Source organism: Nuphar pumila, chromosome 2, assembly GCF_984573655.1.
Source record: "Nuphar pumila chromosome 2, dmNupPumi1.hap1.1, whole genome shotgun sequence".
Taxonomy (NCBI): Eukaryota; Viridiplantae; Streptophyta; class Magnoliopsida; order Nymphaeales; family Nymphaeaceae; genus Nuphar; species Nuphar pumila.
Genome location: NC_143250.1, coordinates 40,775,805 through 40,797,918, shown reverse-complemented (window position 1 = coordinate 40,797,918; position 22,114 = coordinate 40,775,805). Strand labels below are relative to the sequence as shown.

The following is a 22,114-nucleotide window of genomic DNA, read 5'->3' as shown; positions in this document are numbered from 1 at the left end:
AAATGCAGTTTTGACATCTAATTGATGGATAGGTCAGTGTTTAATAGAAGGTTCTTACACTGGTCATCCTAGCAAATGAGGCAAAGGTTTTTTCATAATCTATTTCATATTTTTGTGAGTATCCTTTAGCAACTAACCTAGCTTTATATCTTTTTAATATCTCATCACTCTTGGTTTTGACTTTATAAACCCATCTACATCCAATAGCTTTTTTCTTATCGGTTGACTTACAATGGTCCAAGTGTTAGCCTTGTTGAGTGCTTCTAACTTAAGTCTCATAGCATCAACCCAATGTGAATGTTGCTTAGCTTCTTTAAAATTGGAAAGCTCATGATAGGAATGAATCATCATTAGACAAGTTCTATAATTTGGAGAAAAAGAATCATACGACATAAATTTTGAAGGTGTCGTCATATTTTTCAAGAGCACTTTTGAAGGTGTTTTTATCTCTATGAACATAGGTGATGGGATCTCTAGATGATCCCTCATCGATATGTTGATGTGACGGGGAGAGCAGAGGGGCGATAGTTTCCTCAATTTCATTACCACTTGAGTCATTCATCATCATCTTTAGCTAACAATTCAAACAGAAATGAATAATCCACATTCTCATTATGAGTTTTAAGACTTTCAAAACTACTAAGAATTTTTCAAAAAAACTCACATTTCTGGATACATATAATTTGTCATTTCTAACATCATAACACCTAAAACCCTTTTGGGTTTCCGAATAACCAAAAAAGGCACAAGAAATGGCCTTTGGAGAAAGCTTATCATTTTTATCCGTAAGGACAAAACATTTGCAACCAAAAACCCTTAACCTGCTTATAGTAAGGTTCCTTCTCGTATAATTTTTCAAAAGGGGAAATTTTGTTTAAATTCTTTAATGGAAGTCTATTTATAAGATAGACTGAAGTAAGAGTTGTCTCAGCCCAGAGGTTTTTTGGAATGTTTTTTGAAATAAGCAGTGTTCGAGTTGTTTCAATAATATGCCTATACTTTCGTTCGGCTAAGCCGTTTTGTTGAGGAGTTTTTGTGCAAGATTTTTTATGGATAATACCACAACTTTCAAGATAACTCTTGAATTCATTTGAGAGGTATTCTCCAACGAAGTCCGATCTAAGAATTTTTAAGTTTCCATTGAATTGATTTGAAATCATCATATGAAAAGTTTTAAAAGTTGAAAAAACTTCATGTTTATATTTGAAAAAATATATTCAACAATATCTAGTGTAATAATCAACAAAAATCACATAATATGAGAATCCTCCTTTAGATATCACAAGAGCCGGAACCCATACATCGGAATGAACAATTTCAAAAGGTATTTTTGAAAACATGGATCTTTGATAAAAGGGTAAACTTTTCCTTTTTCCAAGAATACATTCATTACATACAAAATCTTCTTTACAAAGGTGTTTAACAAAAGGTAAATATGAAATTTTAACAATGTTGTGATGTCCAAGACTCCTATGCCATACATGAATATCCTTAATTTTGGACAACATTACAAAATTGATTCTTGGAAACTTGGAGAGAGTCAACGTAGTAGAGATCTCCTCTCCTAGAGCCTTCCCCAATCAACCTCCCGGACCAACTATCATGTATCCAACATTTATCAAAAGAGAATTTTATATCGCAACCATGGTCCGAGAGTTGAGAAACCGAAAGCAAATTCAAATTTAGTTTTGGTATGAATCTAATTTTTGAAAAAAAAAATCTTGTTTTCGAAATTGCCTATTCATTTAATTTCAAGAGATGTTTCATCCGCCGTTAAGACAAAAGATGGAAAAGAGTTTTTAGAATATTCGGAAAAAGAACAAGCACTTGGAGTCATATAAAATGATGCACCGGAATCTAAAAACCAAGATATCTTACCGGGGGGTGAAGAGGTTGTCATAGCAGCTCCGAAAGTTCCTCCCTTGAGAAGAGGTTGAAGAGCATCCATAATTTGTTGTAAAGAGAGAGACTCGTTGGAAGAGGATGGTTGATCGTCCAGTTGGGATATGGTAGCCATTGCAGGCAATTTCTTCCATTTTGGGCAAATAGGTTTGATATGCCCCGGTTCTTTACAAAAATGACAAGTTAGTTTGCTATAGTCTCTCTTACCATTATGCTCATTTCCTCCTTGATTTTGATTCTTGAAGTGAGGAGGTTTGTAAGTCCTCACATTGTTACCCGGTCTTGAAACGGCATTCACTCGTTCGCTCTCTTCTTGAATAGAAGAAGTAGCAAGGATGCTAGGTTTGCTCTTACTAATACCCATACGGGTTTCTTCCCCACTCAATTTAGTAATAACATCTTCAATGGAGGGTGACGTGAAAGAAGAAATAAGAGAGGACCGAATTTGTTCAAATTCGGGTGTAAAGCCATTTAGGAAGTTGAAAAAACGATCTTCTTCAAGTTGCTTGTGTCTAAGTTCGATAGCTTCACAACTCCATTTGGGTTCTAGCATAGCAAGCTCGTTCCTAATGGAAGACAATTCGGCAAAGTATTCCTGAATAGACATCTCATTTTGTTGTAGGGTTAATGCCATCTTTTGAAGGTAGTACTTGTGTGATAAATCTCCAGATGTATACATTTTTTCAAGATATATCCAAGCTTCGGAAGCTTTCTTGAATTTGATGATGTTGGCATTGATCTTAGTTTCAACGAAAGAGAAAAACCACGATAAGATCTTGAAGTTTTTCATTTTCCATTCATCATGTTTCTTTGAATAATCTTCAAGAACTCTTTGCCTTTCTTCTCCTTCAAGAATCTTTATATCTCTTTTTTCCATAATGGTAATTTTTTGTTTGGGTTCCGATATCAAACCTTGAACATACCTCTAAAGTCCCTTCCTTTTAATATGGGCTTCCATATTACCGGCTGAAACATGATAGTTTGAACCATTGAGTTTAAACCCAAGAGAGAAGTGGGAGTCTTTTTCGCCCATTAGAGAGGATAGAAATACAAAAAGAACACGTACCTTAATAGATTCTAAAGTCTTTCTTGACAAAGAAGACTTCTAAAATATTGGTCGAAGGAAATGATCCACTCCAATCTCCAATGGCTTTGAAGACACACTTTTCGAGGCACCCAAGAATATGGAGAATGCATGAGTTTTCTTCCTCAAACCAAGCTCTGATACCATGTAAAAATATCTTCAACAAGATATTATAATCAAGACCCAATATTCTTGATGAAAGAAAAGTGCACACCAAGAACACTAAGAACACTTGTGCATAAAAGCACAAATTAATCAATCTCACAAATGCACACACTAAACAATGAATATAGCCTTTATTGAGCACTTGGGCTTTGACCCAAAACCATACAAATAACAAGGGGAGAACCCCTATTTATACACAATAGAGAGCCTTGGAGGGGCTCCACTTATAGACGTTGGAGCCCCTCCAAAGGTCACAATTGTGACCGTTGGAAGGTCCCAACGTCTATAAAAGTGGGCCCTCCAAGGTATTTGACTTGGTCAAAAAGAAAATAAAATAAAAAACAAAAAAGAAGAAAATGAAAACAAAATTACAAGCATATTCGTAAGGTGAATATGTGCAAGAAAGGTGAAATGACTAAACTACCCCTACGGCTAACATTAAAAAATATTATATATATATATATGAGATTACAAGATTTGATACATTATTTAACAGTTTGTTTCTTAATGCATGTCAAATGTCCTTATTGCTTAATTGTGGTCTCTGTTGTTTATTAAATTGTTCTCTCATGCTTAATAATTGTTCTTTATTACATAAATAGTTAATTGAGTTATGAATTTGTCATAATTGTAGCCCTCTAAAATATTGTATAAATGTTATTTATGTTATTTTACTTATTTGTTTCATTAAGAGGATTCGTACACAGAGTTCTTTGGATTCTGACACCCCTACTTTTGTGTTTTTCACAGCCTCGGAGGCCAAGTGAGGCTACTGGCTTTTGAGAGGAGCTACGAGGAAACTACACGATTGCTTAACAAATTCTTTTGGACAATGTTGCTCTTGTTTCTGCTTTATTTATATTTTATTTGCTTATGTCTTACACTATTTGCACTTTAATAAATAAAGTTTGGTTTGGTTTGAAATATGAGTATAAGATCCCTTGTGGTTGTAGATATGTTGTAACTATAAAGGCACTAGGTTTCTGAGAATGTTTCCGCACTTAAAAAAAAAATTGTCACTTTTTGATGGATACGAGTTGGGGTCGTTACAGTATCAACCAATTTTTTTTTGTAAGCTCTAGGGTTGAGCTATGGTGAGCCGAGAAAGCTCACATTGTTGTTTCACAAAGGGTGTGAAACTATTGTATTGGTTACTAGCACCGTTAAGCCAATAGTGTTAGTGGATTGAGCGTGTGGCTAAGAGGATGTAGGTTGGGGTTGGCTGAACCTCTAAAAATTTGGTGTCGTACTTTATCTTTTCCTCCCTAACTCTCGTTATATCTTTTGTGTGAAGCAAAAAGGTTTTCAACCCAATTCACCCCCCCTTGGGTGTTTCGCCATATTGAGACTCATCAATAGAGTTTTATTTTATACAATTCGTCATTGTTTCTAGTGTTATGATTTTTTAAAAAAAATTCCTGATTTTTTTGGATTTTTTTATAGTTTATCTAAAACATGATTTTTTACAATACAATATCTTATTTTGGGCTATGGATTACTAAATGCCTTTTACAACCTTGCTTCAAAGTTGCCAGAAGAACCAGCTTCTCGTGTCATAAGAAGATGGACATGGACAAGGATCATGGAGGTTTCCTAACTTTTTGTTTTCTTTAATGAAACTTGAGCCTCTAGTTGTTCAAGCTCACACCTTATACTCACTTCACATGAAAGAAAAGTGCTTATTAATTCTCATAGTGAAAACAAAGACAATGGGCTGATCTTTAAATAGGAAAAAGAATTGATTTGCAGGGTCCCAAATCAATTGGCTTATTTGAAAAAAAACCTTGTTATTTGGAAGATCTATCTCGTGTCTGGTATTGCACAGTTCCACTCTGCAAGAACTCTAAATCATTCACTTGAGGCCTATCCTCTTTATGATAAATTATCTTCTTGCCCTGAAATGGCCTGACCCAATATATTGGGTCTTTCAATACAATCAAATAGATTGCCATGAGGGTGCCATGGTCTAGGAGCCCAAACTATGTGACTAAAGAAATGCTCATCCTCTATCTATTGCAGGTTGAGGGTTCCTTCTCCTTCTCCTTCCCCTTCAAACCCCGATTCATAGTTGTCATATAGGAATCTCTGATCAATGTTAGAACAAGATCCATTTTGCATCATATCTAATTGATTCCTTGGTTTGGACCAAAGAAGCAATGTCACTCGATCCTTACCAAACTAACTGCACTTTGTGCGTGAGCAATTACAAGCAGACAATGTACTGTAAAAAGAAAGTTCTACTTGATAAGTGCATGATAAGATAACTTTAAACCGAAATCATTATAAAACTGAAGGCAAATTTAATTGCAGCAGTAACTTAACAACTGGACATCATTTTCAATCATCAAAAGCTTGAGTGATGATTCTAACCAAAGTCCTTGTGATGAACAGGGTCATTCAATCCTTCAATGAGTGGGCCTAGCACAAAACTTTTCGGAACAAATCTTGCATAGTCCCCATGGTTCTCCCATTTGATGTTGACAAATGACTGCATGATTAAACACCTAACTGCACCACAAAGAACAAGCTAGAATAGCATCCCCTTACATGTAGTGCTTTAAGAAGTCTTATCTCAATATACTGGTTCAACTTTAGTTTCACCAAGCGTAAGCTATGAACTATACCCTGTGGATTCCCGTGGCATAGACCACGCTCCCACAGAACTGACAACCACAGAAAGAGCCCTCTAGATGTCTCCATTTGAATTTGATACACACTTTTTACCACAGAGTCTTTACAATGTTCCCAAGGTCCAAGAGAGGAAAGCAACAAAGCAACCTGTACAAAATAAAAAAGCAGAAAAGGAGAATTAGTGATGATTAGTTGCCCTAAAAGCATAGACATGGATATTAACCATTCTCAATTCATGCATATGATGTAACCTACTGTATGAATAAATACATCAAGATACAATTGTAGAAGTGCAAAATAACATTGCAAAGAAGAAAGGTTAGTTTAACAGACTTCCACTTAGGGGTGGCAAAACCTGACACGACCAGCCAACCCGCCTCTTAGGCGGGTTCGGGTTGGGCAAAAACGAACCCGTTTAATAAACGGGTCGACCCGCCCAACCCGCTTATTAAACAGGTCGGGTTCGTGTTAGGGGTATGCCAACCCGGCTGACCCGTTTAATAAACGGGTTAGGCGGGCGGGTCAACCCCCCAACCCGTCCGCCAACCCGCCCGTCAACCTGACCCGCTAACCTGCCAACCCGTTTACCCGACCCAACCAGTTTATTAAGCGGGTTGGCAGGTCGTGTCGGGTTACCCGTTTAATAAACGGGTCAGGTTCGTGCTTGCCACAGCCGACCCGTTTAATAAATGGGTCGGGTTCGGGTTGAGGTATGCTGACCCGCCAACCCGACCCGATTGCCACCCCTACTTCCACTTATAACCTTATACAAGTTTGATGAACATTGAAAGGCAAAATGTTTGCTCCTTTATGATTTAGATCATTGTATGTGTATCATTGCAAACTTTCGATTATTTACTGATGTTCAAGCAAGTTTATATATTAAAAAAAGAAGGTTCAGAACTTCAGAACCACAAATTGAAACACTAAGTAGCAATCATTTGTTATTGTTGTCACTTATGGGGATGTCTGTGTTAAAATGTATCATTCAACCTTTGTAATATTATATATATTTTATATATATAAAGGATAATACATATTCATATATGGTATATATGCATATGTATTATCCTAATTATATATATAAAATATATATTTCTCTATTTATAGGCATAGGGGTAGTTTAGACATTTCACAGTTTTACGCATATTCCATTTGGAATATGTTTTGTAATTTTACCTTTTATTTTTCTTTTTATTTTTCTTTTTTTTGTGGTTTGCGCCACCTAGGGAGGCTCCCCAAAGAGTCGTTGGGGGCTCCCAACGACTCCTTTGGGAGCCCCCTATGTGGCTCCTCTCTTGTGTTATAAATAGGGTCTCCCCCTTGTAATTCCTACACTCCTTGGAGGAGCTTATGCTCCATTGTATAGGGTTTTTACCCTCTTCTTCCTATTTCTTCAATAATATTCAACTTATGACTTTAAGTCATATTTATCCCTTTTATGGGTTTATGTATTAGCACTTGATGTGCTTGTGTTGTCCCCTTAAGTGGGTATATTTGCACTTAATGTGCATGTGTATGGGTTCATTATCGAACCTAAAATATTCAAAGTCACTTTCTAACATGGTATCAGAGCCCGGTTACGATGGGGTTGTCTCTTGGCGCAACGGAAAGCGTGGTGCTCAAGAAATGGTGAAGTATTCATTGTTCCTTCTCTTTTTTAGAAGTTTTCGGTATGTATCTCTTTTCTTAACATATTATGCATTATAAAACTATTTTTCTTGCACATTTAGTGTTTTTTGATAGTTGAATCATTTCCTTTCACATTTTATGTGTTCGTATATTTTAAAATATCTATTTTTAAATTTGGTGAACTTGTTTATTGTTCAAATATATAATTCTTGGCTATCGATTCTTCATCACATATAATAGTAATTTATGTTGTTAAAATTGTCTTCAATTATGTGGGATTTATGATGTTTACATAAGTATTTCATGATTGACCCATAAATTACCTTTTAAAAATTATATATGATGTCTTGATTAATGATCGTTGTTTAAAACTCTTTTCTCTCATATAAAGTCTAATTTGTTTTGAGTTCCTCTCTTGTTTATGGATTTTAGTGCATGTTTTTTTGAAAAATCTTGATATAATTCTTATATAAGAATCTCTCACATCTTTATCTTTGTTATGAATCATAAGTAGTTCTTGTTAATGATAACTATTTATGAGAACTCCTAAAGATGTTTCAATGTTTTTGGTTTATTTAAAGGATTTTTGAAAAATTGTTTGTGATAAATAGGTTGTTCGAACCATTGTAAAAGATCTTTTAAAAGAATTTCCCACACTATATAGAATGCATAGTGTATCTATTGCATCCTTTGGTATAAAAGATTTCATTTATTTTTTGATTTTCTTCTAATGATGCAAACGTATTTGTTTGTATTTTTCACATAAGGTTTCAAAAACCTCTTGATTGTATCTCTAAGGATGCCTACATTGGCCATAATATGGTCTTCTTTGTCTTAAATTGCATTAAAGCTTGAGAGTCTCAAGCATTTGCATCTTTTATGAAATACATGCATTATTGCATGTTTGATATTATTACGTTTTTTTTTCGTGTTTTGTTCAAGTATTGTGAGAGTGTCTTCGTACACTTCTTTTATAAAATATTTATGCTTGTATGCGTATTGTCTATTCATAGACATTTTCACATAGTACTCTCTTTTGAATAAAGAGATGTTCTTATTGGGCTTGTGTTTGTTTTTATCCCTTAATGGACTTATAAGATTGTTTCTTTTAAAATGCTTCCGTAATATCTTAGTACATGTTGTCCTAAATTTGCACGTTTAAGATTATTGTCATTTTGCATCTTGGTATACATATAATTGCAAATTATAAAGGCTTGATTTGGTTCTTGGATTATTCCAAATCCTTTCTCACACATAACATAGCTTAAATATTTCATGTTGTGTTTATTAAAGTTTTTTTTTTGTATAATGATCATGATTGAACATAATTTCGTATATATGTATCATTATTGTTATATGGCATATTGTTGTGATTAATTATGTTGGACCTTTGAATGGGCCCTCTTTGTAAAAAATCACATATTTGGAAAATGTTTTCCCTAAGAATTCAATTTTATCTTTTATCCATCACATGTTATATGATTCATCAAATTCTTTTTTTATGGCCTTATTGTTACATTAGAGATGGTTGTTAAGGTGAGTTATGGGCACCTTGTGTTATGACATTTTAGATTGTTCACTTGCCATATTATAGATGGTGGTTGAGGTGAGTTATGGGCACCTTGGGACTCTAGAATGATTTGGTATATGATCTCTAATTATGAGTGTGTCATTCTTTGTTATGTCATTTTAGATTGTCCACTTGCCATATTATAGATGGTGGTTGAGGTGAGTTATGGGCACCTTGGGACTCTAGAATGATTTGGTATATGAGTGTGTCACTAGTTTAATGTTGGCCATTGATCCTATGGATGCTCTTATTTATATATAAATGTGATGGATATATGATGTTTGAAACCTTAAAGTGTCTTAAGGTATTTTAAAATCAAGGTTTTTGGGATTATTGCCCAACCTTTTATTGTTTATGGATCTTATGAGTGCATTTGCACATTTGTGTTTTGTGCTTTTGTGCGCAAGTGTTCTTAGTGTGTGTATATTCACACATTTATTTCAAAATATTGTTGTTATGGGTATTCTTTTTGAAAGATATCATTCTTTTGATTCAAAGTTTTATTTATATGTTTGTCATTACAAGTTTTATTGCCTCAATAGTCTTCTCCTTTTATAACCCTTATCTAAGTGTCATCATATGTAGACAAGGATTTTATTACACCTTTGTGTGTTGGTAGCCCTTTGTTGACTTTGTTTCTCTTGTTCTAGTAGCTAAACACACTTGTCGTGAGTGTTATCATATGTAGACAAGGCACATTGATTCACATCATGGTGTGTGATCTTTAGTCCATGTTGGCATTTGTGTCCTTGTTCTAGTCGCTGAGTTGTATGCCCATGGTTGGCTTCTTTCACTAAATTCAAGTGTCATTTTATGTAGACAAGAGATTTATTGTGTTTTTAGCCCATGGTTGGCTTAATACTCTTGTTCTAGTAGCTGAACATACTTGATTTTGAGTGTATTTTTACGTAGACAAGAGATGTTTTTTGTCCATGTTGGCGTATATTCTCTTGTTCTTGTCGTTGATGCACTAATTTCAAGTATTATTATATGTAGACAAGATGTATTGTTACACACCTTAGTGTGTGTCATTTGGCCTTTAATGACATTTTATTTATATTCTTGATCTAGTACCTTATACACTTGATTTATGGGTTTTGGAGGACTAATGAGGTAGTTGCTTGTAGTGGATTAACTACTATTGAAAATTGCAAAATTTCATCCATAACTTGTGTTTTTAGATACAAGTGAATCATATCCATGATATGTTTTTTTATCAAATTGATATTTTAGCATTTAATCTATATATGAAGTGCTTACAGTTTTTCGGCATCTTTTGTATTTGATGTGCAAAATGAGTCTTTTGTCTCAAATGATATTCATTTTTGAATCTTGGGTGGATGCTTTAATATATTTAGTCAAATCATGCTTCTTATATATGACATTTGTTTGACATAGATCTTCTCCCTAAAGATGTGAAAAACTCTATTGTTGATCTATGCGTGTTAAAATTATAAAGCCCCTTGAAGTTCATATTCATCATGCTTTTGAACATTTGCGTCCGTGTTCATTTTGACTAAAGTATGTTTGGAGCATGTTCATTAATAATTTTATTTAATGGCCTTTTAGACCCTCATTCAATAAAACATATGTAGCTTATGCCTCTTCGTAGGCTTATTGTGGTGTCCCTTAGTGGACCATTTTGTTATTTCCCATTATGGGGTTGTGTTTGTCAAATATTGGACCTTATGAATGCATTATGCATTCTTGCAATTCGTTTCCGCTCACTCTTTAACATGATATTTGATTTTTTGAAACTTTGGTTTTCTAAATTTTTCTTTTCATGCTAAAGTAATTATACTATTATGCATAAATTTTTGCACCTTGTTAGAAATGTTCCATTTGAGTAAAGTGCAAAGATATTTTTTACTTGTTCTTTGTTGTTGTTCCTCAGGATCTTGAAGATAAGAGGAAAAGAAGTACCTTGATAGATCATGGAAGGTGTTCATCGTTAAAGACGTTGGAGGAAGACATTTGCAATGGCATTCATACGGAAGGCTCTTGAAGCCTTGAGAGACTTCCTCATGCTTTCTTCAATCTTTTTGTTCCCCCACGCAAAGTTTGAGGGTGGGTGTTAAAATGTATCATTCAACCTTTGTAATATTATATATATTTTATATATATAAAGGATAATACATATTCATATATGGTATATATGCATATGTATTATCCTAATTATATATATATAAAATATATATTTCTCTATTTATAGGCGTAGGGGTAGTTTAGACATTTCACAGTTTTACGCATATTCCATTTGGAATATGTTTTGTAATTTTACCTTTTATTTTTCTTTTTATTTTCTCTTTTTTGTGGTTTGCGCCACCTATGGAGGCTCCCCAAAGAGTCGTTGGGGAGCCTCCAACGGTCACAAATGTGACCGTTGGGGGCTCCCAACGACTCCTTTGGGAGCCCCCTATGTGGCTCCTCTCTTGTGTTATAAATAGGGGTCTCCCCCTTGTAATTCCTACACTCCTTGGAGGAGCTTATGCTCCATTGTATAGGGTTTTTACCCTCTTCCTCCTATTTCTTCAATAATATTCAACTTATGACTTTAAGTCATATTTATCCCTTTTATGGGTTTATGTATTAGCACTTGATGTGCTTGTGTTGTCCCCTTAAGTGGGTATATTCGCACTTAATGTGCATGTGTATGGGTTCATTATCGAACCTAAAATATTCAAAGTCATTTTCTAACAGTCTGATGGTGTGTCGTGCGGGACGTTGCGGCCGTCAAACATTGAACTTGTCTGCTGCATCCTAATTTTTATGTAATTTTTGCTCCAACCCCCTTGTTATGATGAGAACAGCGACGCGGGGAGCAGTTTTGAAAAAAAAAACACAAGACTCTCTCTCTCTCTCTCTCTCTCTCTCTCTCTCTCTCTCTCTCTCAGTGGTAGAAAGCCTCAATCGGCCGTGATTTTGCAGAGAAAAAACTAAGAAAAATAAAAAAAAAGTTTAAAATCGAGATATCGGAGATGTTGAGGCGCTCACCGCAGTGCTCAATCAAGACATAGAGGGCACACCCATCCCTCAAGCATCCACATCTGCGCCAGATTCTGACGCAGGTGAGGGTTTTCTTCTGTTTTTTCATGGTTTTGTATGATACCCATTTTCTATTCTGTGTTGTTTATTGAGTTGAATTGTTCAATTTTGAGTTGAGAATATGCTCAGATTACAGAAATCAGTTTTGTTGATGCCCATCATGTTTTGGCTTTTGACCGGTGTTTTTATTTGATTTTTATAAGATGATGGTGTGATGAAATATTTTATAGCTTTCTGATTTAATAAGGTTTGAATTAGGGTGTTTTTATTTGATTTTTATAGTTAATTTGATTTTATAGTTTTATGATTTAATAAGGTTTGAATAAGGGTTTTTATTTGATTTTTATAGTTAATTTGATTTTAGTCTCAAAATATCAATGGAAAAATGGTTTGCATATTTGTTTTACGGTTTTTTTATTTTTTTTTCAAATTTTAATCCAATTATCCATATAGAGGGTTAAAATCCATAATAAACTTGTTAAAACATGGATAATAATGGGTGGATCAAGTCGAACGATCCAAAATGAAGCTATCCGACCCATTAACAATGTGTGCCAAGGTTGCCCGCACACAGCGTAAAACAAACGTTGGACTTTGGAACACAGCTTTCGCGTACCGTCGAAACAAACATTGGACTTGGTACAGTTGCTACAGAATGAACAGAACGAGTGTTCTGTCTGTTTTGTTCTTCTGTTCCGTAATTTCATGGACAAGCCATCAAACAATCCCTATAGCTTCAAAGTCATACAAGTGCCAAAATGATAATTTAAAATTTGATTCAGTTAGGAATGCTTAGTCAAGCCATTCTTGCACAAATATTCCCAAAATGTAATAATTTACAAGGTTTATGTGCTGCCTTTTGCCGCTTACACTTTGAACAATTATAATACATGATCTTGTAGCTGTGTCATACGTAGACCCTAATTGGAAGGTAGTTAGCTGCTTAGTGCATACTTTCAATGAGATTATGCATATTACGAGATTGAAAGAGTGGTAAGAACTAGGTGCATTAACAGCAATCCAGTACTCCAACGTGAAAATTGATAAAATTATGAGATCAGGTAAGGATTAATCAGTATCATGATAAAAATGAAATATACAGAAAATATTCACTTTCAAAAATAAAAATCATGCCAAGAAATATTAATATCACAAAAAGATCGGCAGAGCAATTTCTTTAGAGTTTGGTGTACTTACAAAATGGTTAGTTTTCATCAGGAATATATGCAAGTTTAAAATAATAAAAACATTAACATAGTAAAGATTTAAATTGAAAATATTGCAATATTTTTGTTCTAATATCCTTTTCAATTTTAACAAGAATATAGCTTGGTACTTTCTGCTTCTTGTTGGTATTTGTCACATAATTCAATATTTCAGAGTATGTGAGTGTGTATGCATGTGTATGTAGGGATATGGCGGACAAACCCGAAGTTCCGTACCTCACCAACCCACATCTGCAGTCCAGACTAGGCAAAATCAATGAAGATTCAGATTAAAAAAAGTAACCGGGTTTGGAATTATTCATCCAAACCTTACCCATAGGACTGGTAAACGAACCGGACAGGGCGTGTCGTGCAGCGTGCTTGGCTCATTTACCGGGGACCAAGCTCGTGACTCGGCTCGTGCTTGTATTTCGCCGAGCTGAGTACAAGCTTGGCTTGTCCTTGAACAAGGCGAGACGAACACGAGCTGGCTCGTGTAAAAAAATTCCATGTTATTTATACATGGAATATATATATTATATATATTACACTTAAAATATACATTTTATATATTAAACTTAATAGCTTATATTTTACATTTATATTTATTTCTCCTTATATATATTCATCTTTTTCTTTATATATTACACTTAAAATATATATCACACATAAAAATTATTTTTTTATCTATACAAGCTCATCTGAGCAGAACACCTTGTGTTCAGGCTCGGCTCTTTTAAGCTAAATGAGCTGCTCATGGCTTGGCTCGGCTCGACAGTCGACAGCTGTATGAGCCAAACACGAACAAGCTCGTGACGAGCCGAACCGAGCAGAGTCATGAGCTGTTCGGTTCATTAAGCAGCTCTACTGACCAGGTTCAGAACCAAATAAGACCAACTTAGAAACAGTTCTGGTAAGATACCCGACCTGGTGAAAGTAGAACCTGATTTTACATAATGTATGGGAAATCAGATCTGGATCCATATGTGTTTACCTTAAAAAGAAAAAGGCAAGGGGGAGATTTGAACCTGTCCCTCTTGCTTTTAAAGCAGAACAGGCACCCACTGTGCCAGTGTATGTTTATTGGTAGTATTGTTAAAAAGGTGCACAAGTATACATGCTCCAAATCTAAACTCAAGTTTAAAGTGACCCAACCAATAATAATCTGACCCGATGTTAACACAGGTATGGAATTTGAAATGATAATCCGAATGGATATGAGCTCTTTCATACCAACACAGCAACTACCTGAACCTAACTACATATTATATGGTTGGATTCAGGAAACTCAAATGAGTTGGATACCCAACCCGAGGGCTGGAAATGAGCCAAACAAACCAAACACGTGTTTGATCAGGCTTGGTTCATTTACAGTCAATCCTTGCTCCGGCTCGGCTCGTATAGCTTGTGCAAACTGATATGAGCTTGAGCCAGATGAGCCAAATCTGAGCTGACTCGTTTATAAAAAGGTACCCATTTTTTCAAAAGTGACCACAATGAAAAATTGAGAATTTAACCTCTGACGTAATTTTTACCTGCACGTATATCTAAACAATTGAGCTACCTTGTTTTTTTAACATATGAGGTATATAAACCTTAAATGACAGCCTAAATGAGCCGATCCAAGATAAACAACCATTTTTCACACTCGGATTGCTTAGACAAGACCTGCTCATAGCACAGCTTACTAAGCTCATTTGACAAGTTTGAACAAGCTTCTCTCAAGCCGAACTAAGCCAAGCCACAAGCAGCTTGATTCATTTAGCCGCCTAGTTGTCATCCCCATGTGTGTGTGTGTGTGCAGGTATTCTAGGATGCTTCCTACGAACAAAAAAAGCATGAGCAAATAGAAAGACATGGATCTTCAAGTTTTGTCAAGGTATATGAGAGCCAACATAATTTACCTGGTGACCCCAAGCAGCCTCAACCAGGTGTGTACCATACTCTTCAAGCATCTCATAGAGAAGAAGAAATGATGTCCACCTTTGTTGGCCGGTAGAACATACTTCAACTGAGTTGCTTGCCAGTCCCACTCCTAAAGACATTGCCTCTTTCTCAGCCCATCTTTCCCTTTTTGTCATACTATGAATAGATGCATTGCCATCATCGGAAATATCTATCCAATTTTGAGATGCTGGCTTAGCATTAGAAAAAGAATTATGATTATGACTATCAATTTTGCCCAGATCATTAGAGTAGATAGAAACTGCTAATTTCAAAATATGCAGAACTTGCTTTCTCATTGGTGCTTCCTTATCAACCTAGCAATCAATTGAAGACAACTAATTCAGGATAATTAAAAAATGACATTTTTTTCAATATAGTATTTTTGGACTGTGTTGAAGATCAACATGATAGTTAACTAACAGGCATACCAGTCCATTTCGTATTTCTTCCCAAAAATCTTCGTCCGCGCCTACATCAAATTCTTCCCCAGCATTACTGATGGAGAACTTTTGGTGTCCTCCTTTAGGAATAAAGGAATCAAAATGGAGAGACAAAACAAGGTATGCGTCATATCTCTCCTGGCGTCCAGAAGAAAACAACAATTTGCAACACTCCCAAACTTCCCTAGAAAAGTCACCCCTGAAAATCAAAAAGTATGAACTTGTAGTCAAACACTAAACAAAAATTACAATGGTATTTGAATTTAATGAGTGAAGGTAGATTGGCATATAAATCAAGTTCAGATGTGTAAAAAACAAATATTTCTCTTAAAGCACCTGGAGTTTATGTGTTTTCCATTATACAAGGAAAACTGAACAGAAGTATAAACATCATATGCTTTGAAAATGGCGGGAAACAGAATCCGAGTAGCACAGGACCGTATATCTGAATCTTGTAAAAGCATTACTATAGTCACATCAGAAAGAATCAAAAGTATCTGTTTAGAAATGGCCTCTGGGGAGTTATTCTTCTCAACCTCTTTTAGTTTTGCTGATATTCCATATATTTGGTGACTATTGGTAGCAGCAGCTAACAATGATGACAAGGCATGGCAGGTAATTGGCATGGGAAGATATCCAGAGATACTTTGTACATTAGATAGAAGCAAAGCCAAACAATTCTCACAGCCATTTTCTGTCATTATTGAATGCTCACTCCAAGGTGAGGTGGCTAGTTTGACGCTTTCAACACTTAAATAACTGTTTAATGATCTTAAACAATATGGCACCAAGGTTGTCATCACAACTTCCCAAGTATTGCTAGCACTTACAGTGTCACACAATAATTCTGTAACCTGAAAACATATGCATGTAAAAGAGACAAGAAAAAATTAGTTTTACACTACAAGTTCAAGCAATGCAAATACAGAACACCAATTACAAGTACATGCATAGGTTGAATGATAAAACCGTTCACCTGTTGGACCAATACAGAGTCGATAGGATTTATCATCTTCAAGACAGGAACATATGCTGTACAGATAAAAGTGTGCAAAGCTTTATGCTCAATCCCTGCAACAAATTATGGCAATGAAAACTTAAGCTCTTGTATGTGAAATACACCTTCCCCCCTCCCCTCTTCTCTCTCTCTCTCTCACACACATGCATGGGTGCATGCACTCGTGCACATACAGAGAGTTTTCTCATACCATCATCAGTGCCCTTTATCAAGAATAGTATAACAAAACTAATAATTATCAACATGCCCTTTTCAGAATAACTTTCTGAACGATGCATGGGTTGCAGAAAACCAAGTTCTCAATGATCTTTTACTTCCTTGATGTTCACAGGAATAACCAGCCTACAGAACACCATGGTCATTGGTCAGTATAAATACTGACGAAGGCAATCGTTGAAACCCAAGGCAACACCTAGTCCTTTTTATCAGATGCACACACCTCATAAGAAAGCCTGACACCTATTCCTTGACAAAAATTGGGTCGTTCAAAAATTCCATGTATCATTTCCTTAAAGGATTGTGCCCTTGATTTTCCTAAGACAAGAACACCTAAAGGACAGTTTGAATGGTTGTTGTTGTTGTTCAACAATGGAGAGAAGAGAAGAGATGCACAATGGAGAAAAAACTTCATTAGCACAAAAGAAAAGAGAAGGATACAAACATATAGGGGTCAACTCCCTTTATTACAATTTTACAGGACTAAACTACCCTTATCAATATAAATAGTTACAGCTTAAACCCAAATATGAAAATCTGGACTGATTTGACCACTACAACATAGACTGCCTTTGTAAAGTCAATGAATTTTCTGGGTTTTTCAGAAATGATATGGGATTATCCCTGGTACTTTTATGAGAAACTCATAGATCGTGAATGAATCGATGAACTTTTGGATGTTTGCAAGGTTACATCGCTTAGACAACACCATCGGGATCTGGATCTCGATGGGAGATCCAATCAAGGCCCAAAATGGGTCTCACATGAGATAACTAGGGGTTTGGGTCCATTCGGACCCAACCCAACAAAGAACACGACCTAATTGCATTACGACTAGATTTGGATCCAAATTTGGATCCAATCCAATCCAATCATAATCCCTTACATTCTACCTTAAAACAAGATTTTTGTGAGAATTTGGATCTTTGAAATCCAAATCCAAACCCGCACTCATACACTCTCTCTATATATAGAGAGATATAAGTAATAAAGATTTAGTCGGATCCAAATGGATCCCACTCAATCCAAAACAATATACATATATATATATATATAAACTATATATATAAACTATATATATATATATTTGGATTGAGTTGGGCCCAAATGTACCCAACCTAATCTACTCCCATAGCCCCCTTCCTTATAGCATGAATTTGGGTTGGATCCACTTAGGAACCAACCATACACCCTTACCCAAACTTTTTGGGTCAGATCCAGGTTGGATCCAACCGGATCCAAACAGGGATGTCGACACCCCTGTCAACATCTCAACATCTCTTCTCCCTTATTTAAACCCCTTACGGGGAGTTTCTTTTTATGTTTTTGAGCTCCCTCTCTCTCTGAACTCTCACGCTCCCTCTCTCTGGTCTCCCTCCCCCCTCACCCTCTCCCTTCTCCCTGTCTAAGTCACAGGGATTCGGATAACCGAGTGCCACACCTGCGTCGACGAGATGCGACGAAGATGCGCGTGCGGGTGCGGCACCCGATGCAGTCAACCGGACCCCGGGTGTGGTCAATGCACCCAGGGTCATTTGTGTCCAAATTTAGGATTGAAAAAAAAAATCGCTCGATGTTTTATTGGTTGAGAAGAGGAGGATTAGGGCAAAAGTGCCCTAATCCTCCCGAGCCTCCTTCCTGAAGCTGACACCGACATCGTCTCTGACGCCTTCGTTGACGCCAACGGTCTCTGACTCCTTCAGGTCGCTCCTCCTCAGTTATCAGGTATGTCTCCTTCTGACTCGCTCTCCATCACTCTCACAGTCTCTCTTGTCTCCGTCACTCTCACTATCTCTCTTCTCTCTGACACTCTCACAGTTTATCTCTCTCTCACTCTCACAGTCTCTCTTCTCTCTGTCACTCTCACGATCTATCTCTCTCTCTCACTCTCAGTCACTCTCTTTCTCACTATCACTCGCTCTTCGTCACTCTCACAGTCTCTCGTCTCTCTGATTTGTATTATATGTGTGACATTAGCATGATCTAGGGTTTTTATTAATAAGTTTTTTGGACATTTCAAAGTTTTTTCAATAATGTTATTTGGGGGTTTTGGGCATTCCAAAAAAAATCAATAATGTTATTTGGGGGTTTTGGGCATTACGAAATTTCTCGATGAATTGATGATGTTATAGAGGTATATAGTTAATGAAATTTGTATTTATTTTTTTGGTATTTTTGACTATTTGATTTTGAGGCTTTTGATTCTATGCTAAAAATTAAAATGGGTTTTGTGGAGCTTGATCAAATGAATGGATTTTGACTATTCCAGGCTAACTATTAAAACTTCAAAATTATATATATATATAATTGTTTACATTTTTGCCATGTTGCACCCCCGCACCCAAGGTTTTTTAAAGTACCGCATCCCCGCACTCACCTCCCGACGATCCTCACCAGAGCATCCACGCCGACCGTTGCAAGTGAGCCCTCCTGCCTCTCTAGTCCCTCTCCCCCCTCACCCCCTCCTTTCTCCCTGCTCACCTCCTGGCGAGCCTTGTCGAAGCATCCACACCAGTCGCCGCAGGTGAGCCCTCCTGCCTCTCTCGTCTCTCTCTGGTGTCGACAGGGAGGAGGGTGCCATCCTCCCTCCTGTCCTCTCCCTTTTCGGCAAGCAGCATATATATATATATATATATATATATATATATACACACACACACACATGCATTATAATAAATTGCCGAATAAGAGCATTTTTGTCTTTTTACATATAATAATAGTTGTTTATTAGAAACAACTATTTTTTTTCTTTTTCTTTTTCTTTTTTCTTTTTGTGCATTGCCCCCCCCCAACCCCCCCTCCTTATGGAGTCATTGGGGCCCCAATATGATCGTTGAGAGCTCCCCAACGACTCTATGAAAGGGAGAGCTCCCAATGGTCTCTCTCTTATTATGTATATAAATAGGGGGTGCAACCCCCGCATGTATTCCATTACTTTTTTCCCTCACTATTCAATAATATTCATTTTTGTTAGCCTTTGGCATTGTTCTTTAGTGGACTTTTGTGTGTGCACTTGAGTGCTTGTCTATCTTCTTTGTAATTGTCCATTATTGGACTTGTATGTGCTTTGCACTTTGTTATTTATAATTTCGCATACTTCATTATATGGTATCAAATCCCATTGGATTCTCTTGATCATAGAAGTATTTCTTGCCGTGAGTGAAGATCGTGATAAAGGTGCTATCATTTTCTTTATCTTTATCTTTATTTTTATCTTTACCTTTATCTTTTCATCATGGAGCATGAATTAAGAGTGGAGCTCTCCTTCAAACTTAATGGATACAACCACTTGATGTGGGCGTCAGGCCATGGAAAATGATCTTAGAGGAAAGAAACTTTGGGGTTTTGTAATAGGAGCCTCTCTTAAACCATCGTTAAAGCTCACCAAAGTTAAAGGAGGTGTTGAAAAAGCTCTCATTGGGGATGATTGTCTTAAAGTCATAAATGAACATCAAATAAATGTAGAGGATTGAGAAAGTAACCATGTCTGGGTTATGAACAATGTTGACATAAAAATATATGCTAATGTTGCTAAATTTAGAAGACTCAATGAAGCTTGGTTCTTTCTCAAGGGTATATATACCCAAAAGGATCTTTCTGTTAAAATGTAAAATTGTACATATATCAATATATATAATAATATTATATTATTATTATTATTATATATATATAAATACATTTTTCATTTCTTTTTTTTCCGTAATTTTTTTCCTTTATTGTTATTTTTTGTATTTATGTCATCTAGTTCAGTTTGAACTAGAATGATTGTTGCTAGTCAAGTCCTGTCCAGACTTGACTAGCAATAGAGTTGTTGGACAGCTCTATTGAGTCCTCTTTCAGCTATGTATATAAAAGGGTGCAGCCCCTCTTGTATTTCATTTCAATGCTTCTTAAGCAATTGGTTTTTCATATCAATAAAGAATACATTTTTATTTTTATTTTGTTTTCAGATATACCCTTTTTAAGGGTTATGCTTTAGTGTCATTCTTGACACTTGCCCTTGTGAATCTAAGCTCGTGTTTCGAAGATCCCCATTTCATTTCATGGTATCAGAGTCGCAAAAGTACTAAATCTTGAGGAAAAGCTGTCTCGGTTTCCGTGCCCGTTTGCAAAAGTGTTCGCCACTTGAAGAGAAGTGTTTTATCACTTCATTGGGGAAGATTTCACATCTTGTTGTATTGTTTTTTTCTTCTTTCTTTTTCATTTTCCTTCTTGTTTCTCTTCTATCCTTATTCTTTCTTTCCTTGTAATCAATGGATGACAATGATAAAGTCACCATCATGCCTAAAAATTGAAGATGATTCCGTTTTAGCCGTGTCTAGACCAGGGAATCATGTTCGATCATATAGGCCTTCTCACTTTAACCGACAAAATGGTGACTATGATAAGAAGAAAGTTATTTGTCATCACTATCATGAACCGGGACACTACAGGCCACAATGTCCCAAACTTAAAGAGATGAGAGAAAAAAGAGTTGCAATTGCTGGATCGGAGCCTAAAGATCAGGATGCACCAGTTTCCCTGTCCCAACTAATAGAGATTCTTCAGCCTCTCATTAATGGTGTCTCTTCCTCATCTGAAGCTTCAACCGGCACAGCAGCCTCATCTTTTTCTGATCTAGGTAAAATCTCTTGGCTTCTTGACTCTGATGCATCTTTTCATATGACCCCAAATAATCAAAGTCTATCTAAATGTGTTAAAAATAAAACAAGTGTGTCAAAGGACTTTACTGCTGATGGGACTTCTCTTGAAATAGAAGGAATAAGAAATTTTGAAAAAAATTATAAAACAAAGAAATTTTCTATTCCAGAAATTAGACATGTTCCCAAATTAAATTTAAATCTTTTATTTGTATCTCAAATTTCTGATTATGGGTGTAATATTTCTTTTGCTTCTCATGGTTGTTGGGTACAGGATCGCCAGTCAGGCAAGCTGATTGGGGAAGATCATAGAGAAGGAGGACTCTATTACATGGATTTTTTGGAAATGTCAAAAAAAGCTTTTTATTATAATATTCAAAAAATAGAGTTGGAACTGTGACATAAGAGACTTGGTCACCCACATATAGCCAAAATCCAACATTTTCCAAATCTAGAGAAATTTTGTAACTCTGAATCATTTGATTGTAAAGATTGTATTCTCGGCAAAATGAAAAAATTACAATTTCAGAACAAAACCTTTTTCTCTTCAAGACCACTTGAATTAATACACTCGGATGTTTGGGGTCCTGCACCAGTAATTTCTAAAGGAGGATTTATT

At 35.9% G+C, this 22,114-nt stretch overlaps 1 protein-coding gene across 2 annotated transcripts in view; it reads right to left on the bottom strand.

Moving 5' to 3' along the window:
* Positions 1-22,114, bottom strand: part of LOC149845324 (tRNA/rRNA methyltransferase (SpoU) family protein) — a 208,494-nt gene that overhangs the window by 173,381 nt on the left and 12,999 nt on the right. For both annotated transcript variants that reach the window (XM_089995694.1, XM_089995695.1), the window contains exons 3-8: positions 16,598-16,692; positions 15,958-16,475; positions 15,610-15,820; positions 15,139-15,495; positions 5,776-5,929; positions 5,522-5,659 (exon numbers count right to left, since the gene is read on the bottom strand). In XM_089995694.1, the coding sequence (XP_089851820.1) occupies positions 5,522-5,659; positions 5,776-5,929; positions 15,139-15,495; positions 15,610-15,820; positions 15,958-16,475; positions 16,598-16,692 (1,473 nt within the window). The remainder of the gene's footprint in view (positions 1-5,521; positions 5,660-5,775; positions 5,930-15,138; positions 15,496-15,609; positions 15,821-15,957; positions 16,476-16,597; positions 16,693-22,114) is intronic.